The following is an 18,447-nucleotide window of genomic DNA, read 5'->3' as shown; positions in this document are numbered from 1 at the left end:
ATTGCCTCAAATGATCTTAATGTTTTCATAAATAATATCTGATGTTAAATTAAAAAAAAAATTAGTAGACATACCAGAAGACAATACTTTACTGAATCCAGGAGCAAAAAGCACAACAAAAACAGATCCATAGGAGATCAGATATTACTTTTATTAGACATAGATTCTGAAGCAACTATAATTAATTAATTCAAAAAATTAAGAAAAAATGGAAAATTTTGGCAAAGGAAAAGAATCAAATAAAAATTCTAGAACTAAAAATTAAAATATCTGAAGTTAAGAACTTGATGGGACAAGTTTAACATCAAATTAGGTAAAGCTGAAGAGAAAATCAGTGAATTAGAAGACAGCTTAGAAGAAATTATGCAGAAAAAGAGTATAACAGATATGTGCAATATGATGAAAACATCTAACATTTGTGTAACTAAAATACCAGAGAAGAGAGAAAACAGAGCATATAATTTCTGAGAATTTTCCAAAACTGAATAAAACCTTTAAGCCACAAATAGAAGAGTGCAAACAATAAGAGCAAGATAAGTAGAAAAAAAAAAAAAAAAACACACACCTAGGCAAATCTTAGTAAAATTGTTGAAAACCAAAGGAGAAAAGTATTAAAAGCAGCCAGAAGAAGAGAAACACTTGACCTTAAAAGGAAGAAGAGCTTTATTGATACCTGACTTCATAATAGAAACAACAGACACCAGAAAAATCCTCAAAGAAAATAACTGCCAACATAGAATTCTACATAAAGCAAAAATACCCATCAAAAATGATGGCAAACTAGACATATTTTCAGGCAAATAAAAGGTGAAAAGAATTTGTTACCAGCATGCCTGCAACAAAGAAAACACTAAAGGCAGAGAAAAATGGTAAGACAGATAAAAGCTCAGAGATGCAGGTGAGGAAAAAAGCAACAAAAAAATAAATTATATGGGTAAATCTAAATAACTACTAACTGTATATAGTAACAAAAATAATAATAATGTCTGTGGGTCTAACATATATATGACATTAAAAGAAATAACAGCAGTACCTATGGCAGGCAGGAGGAAAACGTGGCAAACACTAAAAGAATAGTGACAAATATATAACAAGCTAGTAGAGGAGGAAATCAAATAATAAAAACTACTCAGTTGATCCAAAAGAAAAGAAAAGGGACCATAGAACAGGTAAGAAGAATAGAAAGAAGATAACACGATGGTAGATTTAAATGCAAATAAATCAGCAATTACATTAAATATAAACAAACCAAATACCTCACTTAAAAGACAAGAATTTCCATATGAATTAACAAAAATGAATTCTAATTATATACTACTTACAAGATATGTACCTGAAATATAAAAGTTGAAAGTAAAAGGATAGAAAAATATGTATTATGCAAACATGGACCAAAAGAGAGCTGTGATATCCACAGAAAGGAAAGATCTCCTGACATCACTCTTTGCCTTACATAGAGTTGTGTAGGTAGTTTCCAGTCCCATCGCTGGAATGTTAAATGCATGGAAAAATTAAACTGGACCTTAATTCATCTTCACATCCCATGATTCCATGCAAGCTACAGGTACTCAGGATATGTTTTCTCCACAAATTAAGTGAGAAAAGTAGTATGTAAATATGGAGAAAAATTAAAGGAGCACTTACCTTTTTAACATATGGCATGTATCTTTTATCCAGATGATATGAACCATATTCATTCTTGACCTGCACAGCAATGATGGGGCCACCCCTCTCATACTGAGGGTCAAAGAGATGAGAGTTTTAGAGTGAGGCTGCTGGTGGGAAAAGACCGAATTTTCTGAGTTTACTGGGCACACATATCTGGAGTGCCATAAAAATATCACATTTCTAAACTCAACCCCAAGTTACACTACAGTTCTGACAATTTCTCTCACAATACAATCAGCAGTCACCTCTGGGAAGTCAAATGCTCTTGGAATCCTACCTTTGCTAATACAGTTGACCTCTGAACGATGTGGGTTAGGGGCACCAACACCACACATGGATGAAAATCCACATATAACTTTTGACTCTGAAAAAACTTAACTACTAATAGCTTACTGTTAACTGGAAGTCTTACCGACAACATAAACAGTTGATTAACACACTTTTGTATGTCATACGTATTGTATACTGTATTCTTCCAATAAAGTAAGGTAGAGGAAATAAAAAAGAAAACCATAAGGAGGAGAAAATACATTTATAGTACTAAACTGTATTTATTGATACTGTAAGTTTACATCATCTGTTTACAAGATGAATTGTGAGTACCTACATCAATATTATTCTTATATGGTACAAAACACTGCAGATACTATACATATTACTAATACATCAAAAATGAGAAGATGATGTAAACTCTTCATACTGCAGTTAACCTTATGCAGTTATAATTTACTATTGCATCTTTACATTTGTTTATATTTCTCTTGACTGGGAATGGTGTCATGTACAGTCTCTGTTTGTATGTGTAAGTTTTAATAAATTTTAACTTTTTATAATAGACTATGCATAGTTTGTGGTAGTAAATGATAAAACAGACCAGTACCTACATATATTTTATGCATTCATGACATACCTTTTTCTTACTTTTTTCGATATTTCTAGGCTACATGGTTTATCTGTGATTTTTTTTCAAATTGTCACAAATCCTCTCCAAATTTTTCAATATATTTATTGAAGACAATCCACATGTAAGCGGACCCACGCAGTTCAGGCTTGTGTTGTTCAGTGTCAGCTGCATTCCCTAAATAATTAACTCCCATTATGTTTTCCCTAATTCAATGTATTAAGCATGAGGCCTCAAACTTCCACTACCAGCCTCTCCACCTCAGCACCAGCTCAATGCACAAGGTGTCCCTCACCCCGTCTAAGGGTAAACTCACCTCCTGTGCGCCAAGTCTCATCTTCCCACTTCTCAGGAACACTGCTCCTTGGAGTATCCCCTCTGTTTTCTGTATCTTCTTCTCTTTCTTTACTGAACCCTTCTCATCATCATTAAAATTGACTTAGGCCTTATGTTAGAAATAACTTGCCTGGACCACTGCACGTCCAGATCCACCCCCTTGCCCTCGCCACCTTCACGCCCAAACTGTGAAATACTTCTGCACTCACTCTTGACATCTCATCCTCTCATCTTCTCCTTACTCTTTACTCTCTGTGGCCTCACTTCCACTATTTCCATTCCACTTATATTATTAACACTGACCTTCTTTTTGCTAAATCCAAACAAGAAATTTTAGTCCTAATTTAATTACTCTCTCAGCCACTCTCGACAGTTGTGGCCATTTCCTCCTTCTTGGGACCCTGTCTTCTGGTGTGTTCTGTAACACGTTCTTCCCAGGCTTAAGGCTGTCTCTCTTTCTTGGTCTCCTTTGTGAGCTTCTTTTGCTCTGCCATTCTCTTAATGCTGATGCTCCTCAGGGTTCTTTATTAATCCCAGCTCCGTGCCAGATCACATCCCCTTCTGCCCTCTTGGTTATGCCCTTTTGCAAATATCTTCACATTTCCCCTCCCTCCTGGTTCCTTTCTGTCCATGTGAACATGCTCAATTATCCCCTATCTTTAGAGCCCCCTCAACTCAAAGTCCTTGTCCGCTAACATACTTTCTCTCCTTCCTTATCTTGCACCTGCCACATCCTACCCAAATTTCACTGTGCCCACTTTGCACCTCCTCAACCTACTTTTGGGGATAAATGGGAAAACCATGAGGATACCTCCCAAGCCTGTAGAAAGAAGAAAAATACTGTTGAGCTCTAACGAAGAGACTCTATGCCAATAATGAAAATAGCAATCTGGGCAACACCCAGGATGGTGTGTAAGTGTGACTGAACTGTCTGCACACCAAAAACTAACCATGATGACCCAGGAGAAATTTTAGATGAGGAGAGCTGAAACATGAGGATATTGGCCAGCAAGGAATAGCTGACTGTACCATACTCTGGCAGGGGAAAGAGGGCACAAAGCCTAAAGCAGTGTTTCTCAAACCTTTAAATTGCATATCCCTGCAGACCAACGTGGAAAAACTTTTTCAAAACCTATTTCTTCCTTCTCCCTTCCAATCTGTCCAATGAGGAATTCACCACACTACAGAACAGAAAAATAAAGAGGAAAGATTCAGAAGTTGACAGTACCGAGAATTATCAAAAACAAGAGACTGTGAATCTGATAAATACAACTGAAAATTCTAAAAGAGTACTTAGTTGTAAGGAAGTCCTGATTCATGAGGCTGCAATTAAATGCTTTCGAGACCTCCCAACCTCCTCAGGCCCTGGTTTCATGCTCACAAAACAACCAAGTGACCTTCAGATTACTAATTTAGTTATCCAGGTGGGAGATTCAAGACTGAGAAGTCTTAAATTAGGAGTGGGTGAGCTCTAGCTCTGTCCAACAGAAATGTCCACAGTGGTGACAAATGTTCTGTATTTGCACTGTCCAGGTAGCAACCAACCACATGTAGCTACTGAGCACTTGAAATGCAGCCAGTGTGACTCAGGAACTGAATTTTTAATTTTATTTAATTTTAGTGAATTTAAATGTAAATAACCGCATGTGGCTATGGCTATCATAACGCACAGTGCAGCTCCAGCTTCTGTAAAGGACCATCTCTACTGTCCCTCAAATGGCACACTGATTTATGTTCTTTAGCAACTTATGAGTTTATGGCTCCCCTGAGTCTCACTCACTCTGGGATACTCATAATGTCAGGAAGCAACTCTGTTCCTCATAATTCATACCACGTGCCTTGTCTTGCCTCCATTCAATCAATACAGTAATTTCTCCTCCAAATGATGACTGTGTGGATGAAATGTTCTAGCTAAATGTAATTGCCTAGTGCAGAGCTCGATTCCTAACAGATGTCACACACTTGTTACTCCTCTCTGCTCATTTTCTACCTACTAGACAGTCTTGTCCTTTCTGTGTCTTCCAACCACTTTAGGCACACTGTTTCTACTTCAGTGATGAGTGTGCACACCCCATGATTTTATTGCAGAAGATACATTAAAAGCCAAATGAATTGCTACTTCTACAGAGTCACGGACCTAAGGTCATGTGGATAAGCTGTTATTTGTGAAGGACTGACATGTCGCTATCTTTAGAAGGTAAACTAGGACATTTTGGGGTTAATCATTAATTTACCACTTATAGTACTGAAGAGAGCAAATAAATAACAGGAAAAACAAGACAGAAGTCCACAGAGCCCTGCTCCAGTGTCCTGCCAGGAAAAAGGCAGACCTGAGAATGGGAGCTGTGTTCAGTTGACAGCAGGAGGAGGAAGAAAGGCACAGCAGCAGAGCCATGAGAACCCAACACTCTGTAGATTAGGAACTGGAGTTAGCGGTGGCACATGCTTCCTGATTGTGAGTGTACAGAAAGTAGGTCAGCCCAATCCAGGAAATCCATTCAGGCAATTACTTCCCTTGGTTGTAGGGATGGGGGTTGGGTTTTACCTGGGAATCAGTTGACCAAAATAGAGATCCACTGCTTTAGTGAAGCCCCTGTAAGTTGTTCTCAGCTTCATCTTTGGATCTTTGAGTGACCAACTAGGATTGAAAAGGCCAGATGCAGACTTGGGATGGGAGACAGCAGTAAGAAATGTTGAGAATAGCAGGCTGGGAAGCACGGACAGCCCAGATTTGCACAGTCACACCACAACAGTATGTTATGAGAGTTGAGTCCAACTTTAAGAAAAAGCAGTCTGAACCAGTTACAAATAGCTCAGCACCTCAGCCACCACCTCTTTCCTCAAAATGTAAATGGGAGTTGTACAGTGACAAAATGATCTAGAGCAGAGCTCATCAAACTACAGCCATGGGCCAAATCAGATCCTCTGTTTCTGTAAACAAAGTTTTCTTGACACACAGCCATGCCCACTTGTGTACATATGGCTGTGGCTGCTCTTGGGCCACACCAGCAGGGCTGAGTCACCACAATAGAGAGAGAGACTGGATGTGGCAGATAAAGCCTGAAATATTTGCTATCTAGAATGAGATTTTTATAAAGCTGTTTCGAAGTTTAACAAAACAAAACAAAAAAGCTCTTAATGGAATATTATTCTATATTACTCGGCCATAAAAAAGAAATGAAATACTGATATACACTAACACATGGATGAACCTTGAAAACATTATGCTAAGTGAAAGAAGCCAGGCAGAAAAGCCCATACACTGTATGATTCTACTTATGTGGAATATCCAGAATAGGAGAATCCGTAGAGACAAAAGGTAGAATGATGGCTGCCAAGGGCAGGGCAGGGGTGGGGAGGGTGAGGAGGTAAGAATGGTGAGTGACTGGGCTACAGGGTTTCCTTTTTGGGTGATGAAAGGGTTCTAAAACTAGATAGTAGTGAAAGTGATTCAAGATTGTGCCATAGAATTGCACACTTGTAAATAGTTAAAATGATAAATTTTATGTTATGTGTATTTTTTAAAAAATCCAGAGCAAAAACTAAAACCAAAAATACCCTTTAAAGAGATGATTGAACCAATTTCTTGCTATTTGTACTCCAACCACAAAAACTAGAACTTATAAAGATATTGTTTAAGTGGTAGTCATTACTTTTATTTAAACAATATGAACTGTACCCCATTTGCACTACAGAGATGAGGTTTATATTAAAAAAAAAAACTAACTATATAATCCCCAATATTTTAAGGTTCATTCTCTATGTCATTAAATGGACAAAATGGTGCAGATAAAAAATGTACATAGAAAACAAAGCAAAAACACTTTGCTCTAATGTACATTTGAATGTGCTTGTGGCCCATGTGCAGTCATGGCCAGGGACCCTCAGAGAACACCTTAACTAGGCAGGCCTCCAAGGTCTATGTCACTGCTAATGTAGGGTCCCGGACACAGGATGACCCAGAGCCCCACATCTGAAGCCATGGTTAGAAAAGCCCTAGAAAGCAGAGCAGTAACAGTAACTTCACATTGACAGCTGAGACCAAGACCACTGCTGTGTCTCTCTTTGCTTTCTTCTGAGGTTGCAATTGGTAGAACTCCCAGCCTGGCCCACAAATGTCCTTGTAGGAGATGGACCCAGCAGGGAAGGGAGCCCAACACTCAATAAGGAGTGGTCTCTGTCAAAGCATTCAAGTGCAAGTCCAGAAATCCTAAACCAAACTCCAACCTTCCCACCCAAATCCACTCCTCCCTGCAGTTCCTGTGTCCGTAAGTGGCACCACAATCCAGGAAGCCACCAAAAACAGAAACTTATAAAGCATCCTTACTCCTCTTTCTTCCTCACCTAAAATCATGTTTACTCCTCCTATTTAATGTTTCCAGACTTTGAATTCCTCTGCGTGCCTACTGCTGCCACACTGGTTCAAGAACTTGTAATCCTCCCTGAGGTATCAGCACAGCTATCTCACTCGTCTCCTTCCTCCCAATCTTACCTTCTTCCAATCCCTGTCCAATGACCGTCAATAATAATCATATCATCAACAACAGCAATAGGAACTAATGTATATTTAGTATCAGCATCAGGCACTACAATCAAATTCTTTAAGTTTGTTATGAGGGATCTTCTAAAAGTTCATGGAAATATTGACATTATCTTTTAATTCTATTTTCCATGAACTTTTTGAGGTACCCTCCTATTTTATTTGACAATTCTATGAGATAGGTATCAATGTCTTCTCTATTTTACAGATAAGAAAATGAAAACATAAAGGGGTCAGAGGTTACCCACGGTCACATTTTTAGTGAATGGAAGAACTACAATTAGAACTCAGCCAGAGAGCCTCCAGAAATGAAGTCTTAACTACGTTATGCTGCCTCTTAAAAGAACAGCTGGAACGATTTTTCTAAATGCAAATATTAACTTTCCAAATTAAAATCTTTCAAATATTCCACAAAGCCTTTAGAACAGACTCCAAATTCTGTAGTATGGTGTACAAGGACAGGACCTGGGCATTGGCTAGTTCTCCAGCTTCGTTTCTTGACAGGTCCTCTACTTAAAGTAGCAAGACCACCAGACAGCATTACCTGCAGTTCCCAGAAAACACAACGCATGGCAAAAAGTTAATCACCAAAGTCATTCCCTTTCCCTCCTGGGCACACAGCTCAGCTACATTTCTCAGCCTCCCATGCATTTAGACGGAGCCATGGGACCAAGCTCGAGCCAACAGCATGTGAGCAGAAGCAATGTGCTCCAGCTACACAAGAAACCCCCGTGCTCTTCATCCGCTTGCTGCAGGATGCAGACACCATGGTAGCTTGGCAGTTATGTGTAGATGCAGAAGGCACAAGGCAGAAAGAACTGGAGTGCCTCCAATTATTTCTTGGTAGGGAGACATATGCTCACCAGGAATAACTATTTTAGATTCTACTTGAATGAAAATAAACCTTTATTGTTAAAAGACTTTGAGGCTTACTTGTTACAGCAGCTAATGTCACCTTCATTAATTTATAATGTTCTCTCACATCTCTGACTTTGCCTCTGCTGGACTCTGCCTGAAATACCATTCAGCCCCTTCTAGTTAACTTCTGCTCCACCTTGAAAATTAATTCAGCTATAAGTTCACTGTGGTCTTCCTTGATCTGTTCCCCTAGTTTGGGTTGTATAACCCTAGTATGTTGTATTTGCCTCCCTCTCTGTGGAGAATCCATATTCTTGAAAGCACAAACTGTTTTATCTGTCCATCTCCAGCACCAATGACAATGTCTGAACTATAGTAGATGGTAACTACATATTTCTGATTAAACAGTTACTCTACTTCCGTCATGTCTTGGAAACTCTGCAAACGATAGCCCAGAAATCTCCTATTATGACTGAGAGAGCAGGTTCCTCATGGCAGACTAAAATTGTAGAAGTCTGGAGGAACACTTTCTAAACCATGCTGTGAGTAATAATGTGCCACAGACATGAGGCCTGTGCTCCACTATAAATAACACTCACTGCTTAAGTGGACTTCAGTCCAGGAAACAAAATTATCAGAGCTTCCTTATAGTTCTCAAAGTAGAAAGTAAGGTGCCCCTGACTGCTTCATCTGATCCCCACAGTGAAACCCCTGTCTCTGCACCAGAGAATCAAGCAATTTAAGCATTAACACATACTTCAAATCCAGGTTTCTAATGAAGTAAAATTGGACTATTGCCGGCTCATGGAGATTCCAAGGAACCTGCTTGCAATGGGAAAAAAAAGGAGAAATATAAGAACCTCACCCCTTACTCAACCAAACTCCATATTGGCACCTCTAGTTTTAATATAGCACCAAGGTTATCCCTATCATGAAGGAGGATAAAGATTTCAATAGCCAAACCTCAATGTGTGCATTATTTACTACCTCCACAATAGCAACCAGGGCCACTCCACAGCCAAGCTCAGTGTAAAGAAGAAGCAAACCCCTCTACCAGATGACCAAGAGTCAGCAAAAAAATACTAGAAGGACAAACAATCAAGAAGAAATGATACCACCTAAAGAATACAGTAATGCTCAAGAGTCAGACTCCATGGAACAGGGAATCCTTGAAATGTCTGAAAAAGAATTTTGAGCAATGATCTTAAGAAAACGTAAAGAAATAAAGGAAGACTCAATTAGAGAACAAAATGAAACAAGAAAAAATATCCAGAATATGAAGGAGGAAATCTACAAAGAGATTAGTACCTTAAAAATGTGTGTAGCAGAACTTCTAGAAATGAAAGATTCACTCAATAAAATAAAAAACACAACTGAGAGCTTGAGCAGCAGTGTACATCAAGCAGAAGAAAGAATTTCAGAGCTTGAAGACAGTCTTTTTGAAATAACTTAGGCAGACCAAAAAAAAAAAGGAAAAAAGAATTAAAAATAATGAGGAAAACCTAAGAGAGAGAGCAGGCAACCTCAAGCACTCTAACATCTGAATTGTGGGTATTCCTGAAGGGGAGGAAAAGGAAAAAGTATTGAAAACTTACTCAAGGAAATAGTAACAGAAAATTTCCCAGGTGTAGGGCAGGATACAGACCTTCAGATTCAGGAAGCTCAAAGGACCCCAAACAGATTCAACCCAAAAAGATCCTCCCCAAGACACCTTATAATTAAATTTGCACAGCTCAAAGACAAAGAGAGAATTCTACAAGTAGCCAGAGAAAAGTGTTAGGTCACTTATAGCAGAACCCCCACCAAGTAACAGCAGACTTCTCAACCAAAACCCTACAGGCCAGGAGAAAGTGGAACGATATATTCAAAATAATAAAAGAAAAAAATTGCCATCCAAGAATTCTTTACCCAGTAAGACTCTTTTTCAGAAATGAGGGTGAAATAGTGTATTTCCCAGACAAAAAAAAGTTGTCGGAGTTTACCACAACATGACCAGCCCAGCAAGAAATTCTCAAGGGAGTCATTCATATGGAATCTGAATAATGGTGACCTCTATCACAAATACACAAGAAAGAGCAAAACCCACAGTTAAAACAAAAATGCAGGCAAGAAAGAGAAAGAAGCTAAATCACCCCACCTTAAATTCCCAACTAACATTGAAGAAGAGAAATAAAAGAGGAAATAATGATCAAGAGATATTTAAACAATCTAAACAAGAAGCAATTAAATGACAGGAGTTAAGCAACACTTGTCAATAGCTACCCTAAATGTAAATGGACTAAACTCCTATTCAAAAGACACAGACTGACTGACTGGATTAAAAAGCTAGACCTAAATATATGCTGTCTTCAAGAGACCCACCTCACCTGTACAGACACACACAGACTAAAAGCGAAGGGATGGGAAAAGATACACCATAGAAATGGAAACCAAAAAGGAGCAGGAGTAGCTATTCCTATACCAGACAAAATAGACTTTAAACCAAAAAACATAAAAAAAGACAAAGAAGGCCACTATATAATGAAAAAGGGTACTATACAGCTAGAAGAAATAACAATCATAAAAATGTATGCACCCAATACCAGAGCACCCAGACACCAATGTAGAGATACTAGAAATATGAAGAAGAAAAAGAAAGAAAGAAAGAAAGAAAATATGATACCACTAAAAGAATATAATAATTCTCAAGTGCTAGACTCTATAGAGCAGAGAGACCTTGAAATGACTGAAAAGGAATTTCAAGGAACAATCTTAAGGAAACTCGACAAGATACAAGAAGATTCAATTAGACTACACAACAAAATGAGAAAAGGTATACAGGATCTGAAGTAGGAAATATGCAAAGAGATTAATGCCCTAAAAAAGAATGTAGCACAGTTTGTGGAGCTGAAGGATTCCTTCAACAACAACAACAACAACAACAACAACAACAACAACAAAAGAAACCCAACCAAACAAACAAACAAAAAACTAAGAGCTTAAACAGCAAGCTAGAACAAGCAGAATTTCTGATCTTGAAGAAAGTCTTTTCAAAAAACCCAGGCATACACACATGAAAAAAGAAAAGAAAAAAGAGTTTTTTAAAATGAAGAAAATCTAAGAGAGCTAGCAGACATCCTGAAACATACAAACATCTAAAATCATGAGTGTTCCAGAAAGGCAGGAGAAATGATAAGGCATTGAAAACATATTCAATGAAATAATAGCAGAAAACTTCCCAGGTATAGGGGAAGATATGGGACCTCAGATCCTGTAGGGTCAAAGATCCCCCAAACAGATTCAATTTAAAAAGATACTCTCCAAGACACAATATTGTCAAACCAGCAAAGCTCAAAGACAAAGAGAGAATTCTAAAAGCAATAAAAGTGACAAGTCACCCATGAGGGAGGCCCCATCAACTAACAGCAGACTTCTCTATAGGCCAGAAGAAAATGGGACGATATATTCAAAATACCAAAGGAAAAAAACAATGCCAGCCAAGAATTCTATACCTAGAAAGGCTACCCTTAAGAAATGAGAGATAAATAGCAATTTCCCAGATAAACAAAAACTGCAGGGGTTCACCACCACACAACCAACCCTGCAAGAAATTCTCAGGGAATCCTATATCCAGAATCTGAAAAATGATAATCATTGTTACAAATAAACAAGAAAGAACAAAACCCACTGTTAAAACAAAAATGCAAATGACAAAGAGAAAGACACTAAATCATACCATCTCAAAAAACCAACACATGTTGAAGATGAATAATAAAAGGCGAAGAAAGGAAAAAAAGATATTTAAAACATCTAATCAAAAAACAATAAAATGCCAGAAGTAAAACAATACCTGTCAATAACAACCCTAAATGTAAATGGATTATACACCGCATTCAAAAGACACAGACTAACTGATAGGATTAAAAAACTAGATCTGACTAAATGCTGTCTTCAAGAGACTCACCTCACCTGCAAAGACATACACCAACTAAAAGTGAAAGGATGGAAAATGGTATACCTTTCATATGGAAACCAAAAGCAAGCAGGAATAGCTATTCTTATATTGGATAATATAGACTTTAAGCCAAAAAAAAAAAAAAGAGAGAGAGAGAGAGACAAAGAAGGCCACTTTACCATCATAAAGGGATCTATGCAGCAAGAAGGCATATCAGTCATAAATATATATGCACCCAACACTGGAGCACCAAGATATATAAAGCAAACACTATTAGAGCTAAAGAAAAAGACCTCATTACTATAATAGTGGGGGACCTGAACACCCTTCTCTCAGCATTGGACAGGTCATCTAGGCAACAAATCAACAGAGAAACACAGGATTTAAACTACACTTTAGACCAATTGGACTTGGCAGATATCTACAGAACATTTCATTCAACAACTACAGAATATAGGTTCTTCTCATCAGCACATGGAACATTATTCAAATAGACCACATGTTAGGTCACAAATCAACTCTCAGCAAATTTTTAAAAATCAAAATCATTTCTAGTGTATTTTCAGACCACAATGGAATAAAACTGGAAATCAATAACAAGCAAAACTCTGGAAACTATACAAATACATGGAAACTAAACAACAGGCTGCTGAATAACTATGCGTACTAGAAGAAATTAAACAGGAGATCAAAAATTTCCTTGAAACTAATGAAAATAAAGATACATCATACCAAAACCTGTGGGATACTGCAAAAGCAGTACTAAGAGGAAGGTTTATTGCAATAAACATTTACTTCAAAAGAATAGAAAGATTTCAAGTAAACAACTTCATCCTATACCTAAAAGAACTAGAAAAACAAGAACAATCCAATCCTAAAAGTAGTAGACAGAAAAAAATGATTAAGATCACAGCAGAACTAAATGAAATAGAGACCCCAAAGCAATACAAAATATTAATGTTACAAAAAGTTGTTTTTTTGAGAAGATAAACAAAATACACAAATCATTAGCTAGGTTAACAAAACAACAACAACAACAACAACAAAACAAAAACAAAAACAAACAGAGAAGACCCAAATAACAAAAATCAGAAATGAAAAAGGAGACATTACAATTGGTACCGCAGAAATACAAAGAATCATTAGAGACTGTGATAAACAACTATTTGCCAACAAATATGAAAATCTGGAGGAAATGGATACATAATAAATTTCTGGACACATACAAACTACCAAGACTGAATCAAGAAGAAATAGAAAACCTGAACAGACTGATAACAAGCAATGAGATTGAGGCAGTAATCAGCAATCTCCCAACAAAGAAAAGCCCAGGACCAGAATGCTTTACTGGTGAATTCTATCTAACCTTTAAAGAGGAATTAATACCAATTCTCTTCAAATTATTCCTAAAAATTGAAATGGAGGCCATTCTCTGAAACTCATTCTATGAGGCCAGTATCATCCTGATACCAAAACCAGACAGATACAACAGAAAAAGAAAAGTACAGGCTGATATCATTGATAAACACAGATGCAAAAATCTTCAACAAAATACTAGCAATCAGAATACAGCAACACATCAAAAGTGGGATTTATACCAGGGATGCAAGGATGCTTTGACATATGCAAATCGATAAATGTGATACACCACATCAACAAAATCAAGGACAAAAACATTAAGATTATCTCAATAGATACAGAAAAGCATTCAACACAATTCAACATCCCTTTATGATAAAGGCCCTCAGCAAATTAGATATAGAAGGAAAGTGTCTCAACACAATAAAAACCAAATATGACAAATCCGCTGCCAATATAATCCTGAATGGAGAAAAACTGAAAACTTTTCCCTTAAGAACAGGAAAAAGGCAAGGATACCCACTCTCACCACTCCTATTTAACATAGTATTGGAAGTACCAGCCAGAGCAATCAGGCAAGAGAAATAAAGTGCATCCAAATTGGAAAGGACAAAGTCAAACTGTCCCTGTTTGCAGATGACATGATCCTGTACATAGAAAAGCCTAAAAGGCTCTACCAAAAAACTCTTTGAGCTGATTAATAATTTCAGAAATGTTGCAAGAAAAAAAATCAACTCACCAAAACCATTAGTATTTTTATACTCCAATAATGAACTAGCAGGAAAAGAAATCAAGAAAGCAAGCCCATTTACAACAGTCACTAAAAAGCACAAAATACCTAGGAATCAATTTAACCAAGAGAGTGAAAAATCTCTATAATGAGAATTACAAAACACTACTGAAAGAAATTAAAGAGGATACTAAAAGGTGGAAGGACATTCCATTCTCTTGGATTGGAAGAGTTAACATTGTGAAAATGTCCATACTACCCAAAGCCATCTACAGGTTCAGTGCAATCCCCCTCAAAATACCAATGACATTCTTCACAGAAATACAAAATACAATCTTAGCATTCTTAATGGAACAACAAAAGACCCCAAATAGCCAAAGTAATCCTGAACAAATAAAAGCCAGAAGCATAACACTACCCAATTTCAAATTACACTACAAAACTATTGTACCCCAAATAGCATGGTTCTGGCATAAAAATAGTTGGACCAATGGAGCAGAATAGAAAATCCAGAAACCAACCCACATACTTACAGCCAACTGATCTTTGATGAAGGCACCAAGAATATACATTGGGGAAAAGACTGCCTCTTCAATTAATGGTGATGGGAAAATTGAACATCTACATGCAGAAGAATGAAACTAGATCTGTACCTCTCATCTATATACCAAAGTCAACTCAAAATGGATTAAAGACTAAGTCTAAGACCCCAAACCATAAAGTTACTAAAAAGAAAACATAGGGAAAACACTTCAGAAAGTAGGACTGGGCAAAGATTTTATGAACAAGACCCCAAAGCACAAGCAACAAAAGAAAAAATAAAGAAAAGGAATTATATCAGTCTAAAAAGCTTTTTTGTACAGCAAAGGAAAAAATAGAGTAGAAAGAAAACCTATGGAATGGGAGAAAATATTCGTGAACTGCATATCTGACAAGGGTTTAATATCCAGAATGTATAAGGAATTCAAACAATTGCACAATAAAAAACCAAATAATCCAATCTAAAAATGAGCAAAGAGCTGAATAGGCATTTTTCAAAAGAAGACATAAAAATGGCCATCAGGTACATGAAAAAATGCTCAATATCAGTAATGATCAGGAAAATGCAAATCAAAACCACATTGAGATAGCATCTCACCCCAGTTAGACCGTCTAGTATTAAAAAGACCAAGAATAACAAATGCTGGTGAGGATGTGGAGAAAGGGTAACCCTTCTACACTGTTGGTGGGACTGTAAATTAGTGCAGCCATTATGGAAAACAGTATGGAGGTTCCTGAAACAACTACAGATAGAACTACCAGATGATACAGCAATCCCACTGCTGGGTATATATCAAAAGGATTGGAAATCATCATGTGAAAGGGATACCTGCACTCCCATGTTCACTGTAGGTCTATTTACAATAGGCAAAATATGGAACTGGACCTTCCGGCCAAGTTGGTGGAATAGAAGGTCCCCAGCATCACTCTCTTCCACAAAATCAACAAATTTAGAACTATTAAAAAGCAACAACAGCCAAGCTGGGGCCACTAGAGATCAGGGGAAGAGGAGGAGAGACCTATGGAGTACATGAAGGCAGGAGAAGCCTCAATGAGAGAAAGAAAGAATCATTCCCACCATTTTGAATCCTGGCCACTTCAGATCTGGTGCTAATGAGTGCATGGAGCAAGAGCTGGCAAAAGCCACTGGTATGCCCTTCCTATGATGTTGCTTAGAGCTGGCAGGGGAGAAGAGGGCCGTGGTGGCCCCAGGCAAGCAAGACCAGTAACTGGGTTCTCGTGGACCCACATAGGAGTGAGGAGGCATGGACAACTGAAAAAAGGAGCCACTCAGAGGCCAGTGAGTCATCACAAGGAATCAGCACATAGCCCATCCCATGGGAAGTGTTTAGAATGTGGGCGGTGGGGGAGACAGGCCCACCAGGGGAACACTGGGCCACAGAATGGACAGCTGATTTGCCCTCCAATTATCACAGGCCCAATCTGTATAGATTGGTCAGGAATACAGAACTGCAGGAGTGCAGTTTTCTGAAAAGACTCAGGTCCAGACCAGAGTTTCTACACAATCCAGGTGTGCCAGACCTTGTGTGACCCGGAAGTACCTACAAAGTCAACCATTCAAACCTGAGTTGCACAAAAAGCCTTCCCCAGGGGATCAGTAGCAAAGCAACAATTTAGCTCAACCACAGAGCTCAAGTGTTGGTCCCCACAGGAAGTTCTCCCAATTCAGAAGTAAGCAAAGAACAACAAATTAGTTCCAGTGCAGAGTTTAAGTAGTAGGTACAGCAAATAATCCAACACCAAACTGGAAGAAAAAACAAAATACCTATAGAACAGAGACAAAGTTTGATATTAACTAGTAAAGGTTTCGCTTCATCAAAGAACACCTATAAAACCTAGAAGGAAGCCCCCTGTGCCCACAAGCCAGGGAAGAGGAAGGGCCAGGGGCCTCAGCCATGCCCCCCAACACCCACAGCCAGCCCAGCGATGACCACTGAACCACCACAGGAAGTGCCCTGGGCTGCCAAACTGGGACATTGGGGAGCCTTGGGCCTTGGCCACACACCCCTGACACCTGCACCCAGACAAGCAACAACCACTGAGCCACCACAGGAAACACCCTGGGTTCCCAAGCCAGAGTAATGGGGAGCCGAGAGCTTTGGCCACACCCCTCTGACATCCGCATTCAGCCTAACAACAACCAAGTCACCACTGCAAGCCCCCTGGTCTCTTCTGTAGGAATGAGGGGGTTGCCATGGGACTTAACCACTCCCCGTTCCTTCCTTCTTCTCCATCCTATTTGCTTTCCCCTTCCTCTCTTCCCCTCACACCCAACTGCTCCACAACAACATCTTAGAATGCAAAAACAGATGGAGCCAGTGACTAACCCCTCCTCCCACATCCAGATATGTCACCATTGCCATGGGGCCCACCTGGGGTCCTGGGGCTTGGAGCCAGGGATGACCCCTCCTCCAACATCCAGGCATGCCGCTGCTTCCACAGGGACCACCTGGGGTCCTGAGGTATGGAGCAGAGGACGAAGACTTCCTTCCACAACCAGGTAAGGAGCATGCCAAAAACACCACTTCCGTGTGGGTGGCCCACCACAGCCACCACAATAAATACAGCTGCTGCAAAAGCGGCTAGATGCCATGATCACCATGCAGATGGCCCACCAGACACTCAAGTGCACTGACACAAGGAGAGTCACCAGTGGAGACCAAAGAAGAGGATGTCTCTCTCCACAAAACCCATTCCAGAGAGAAAGAAGCATCTATTCTACAATAATAGTGGGGGACCTGAATACCTCTCTCTCAGCACTGGACAGATCATCTAGGCAACAAATCAATAGAATAACTGTTACTCTTTCAGAAGGAGAGAAGAAATCCAGGGTTATCAGAGGTGGGGGGGGTAAATGGGGGTGAGGAGAGATTGGATAAGGGGCATAAAGAATAAGTATGATTTGTAATAATGTATATGCTAGTAATATTGATTGGATCAACATACATCAATGTTGAACCCTCAAAATAAGTATAATTAATTATGATTCAATAAAAAAAGGAAAAAAATATGGAATCAACCTAAATGTCTATTGACAGATGACTGGATAAATAACTGGTGGCATATATATGCTATGGAATACTACTCAGTCATAAGAATGAAATTCTGCCATTTGCAGCAATGTGGATGAGGTTAGAGAAAATCATGTTAAGTTAAATAGGCCAGATACAGAAAGAGAAATACCACATGTCTTCATTCATAAGTGGGTGCTGAGAAAGAAGGAAAGAATGAAAGAAAGAGAAAGAAAAGACCACAATAATATGTTGATCTTTCAGAAGGAGAGAAGAAATCTATGGTTACTAGAGGTAGGGAGAGGGAAGGAGAGGAGGGTTGGGAGAGATTGGGTAAGGGGCATTAAGAATAATTATGATTTATAATAATGAACATTCTAATAATACTGATTTGATCAACACATGTTGATGGCAGTCAACATTGTACCCGCAAAATATGTATAATCAATTTTGCTTCAATGCTTCAATAAAAATTAAAAATAAATAAATAAAATAAAATAGTTTATAAGGTCTTTACCCAACAGATTGAAAAAATAATAATGATACATA

The 18,447-nt window shown here is 38.6% G+C and overlaps 1 protein-coding gene across 1 annotated transcript in view; it reads right to left on the bottom strand.

The window, feature by feature from the left end:
- Positions 1-17,305, bottom strand: part of LOC134375916 (beta-galactosidase-1-like protein 2) — an 89,986-nt gene extending 72,681 nt beyond the window's left edge. Inside the window, 7 exon segments of the mRNA XM_063094650.1 lie at positions 1,645-1,737; positions 5,236-5,314; positions 5,451-5,543; positions 6,788-6,901; positions 9,061-9,125; positions 12,247-12,251; positions 17,260-17,305. Of these exon segments, the coding sequence (XP_062950720.1) occupies positions 1,645-1,737; positions 5,236-5,314; positions 5,451-5,543; positions 6,788-6,901; positions 9,061-9,125; positions 12,247-12,251; positions 17,260-17,305 (495 nt within the window).
- Positions 17,306-18,447: the final 1,142 nt, after the last annotated feature.

This window comes from Cynocephalus volans, chromosome 4 (genome assembly GCF_027409185.1).
Source record: "Cynocephalus volans isolate mCynVol1 chromosome 4, mCynVol1.pri, whole genome shotgun sequence".
Classification (NCBI taxonomy): Eukaryota; Metazoa; Chordata; class Mammalia; order Dermoptera; family Cynocephalidae; genus Cynocephalus; species Cynocephalus volans.
This window is presented reverse-complemented; position numbering and strand designations above follow the sequence as displayed.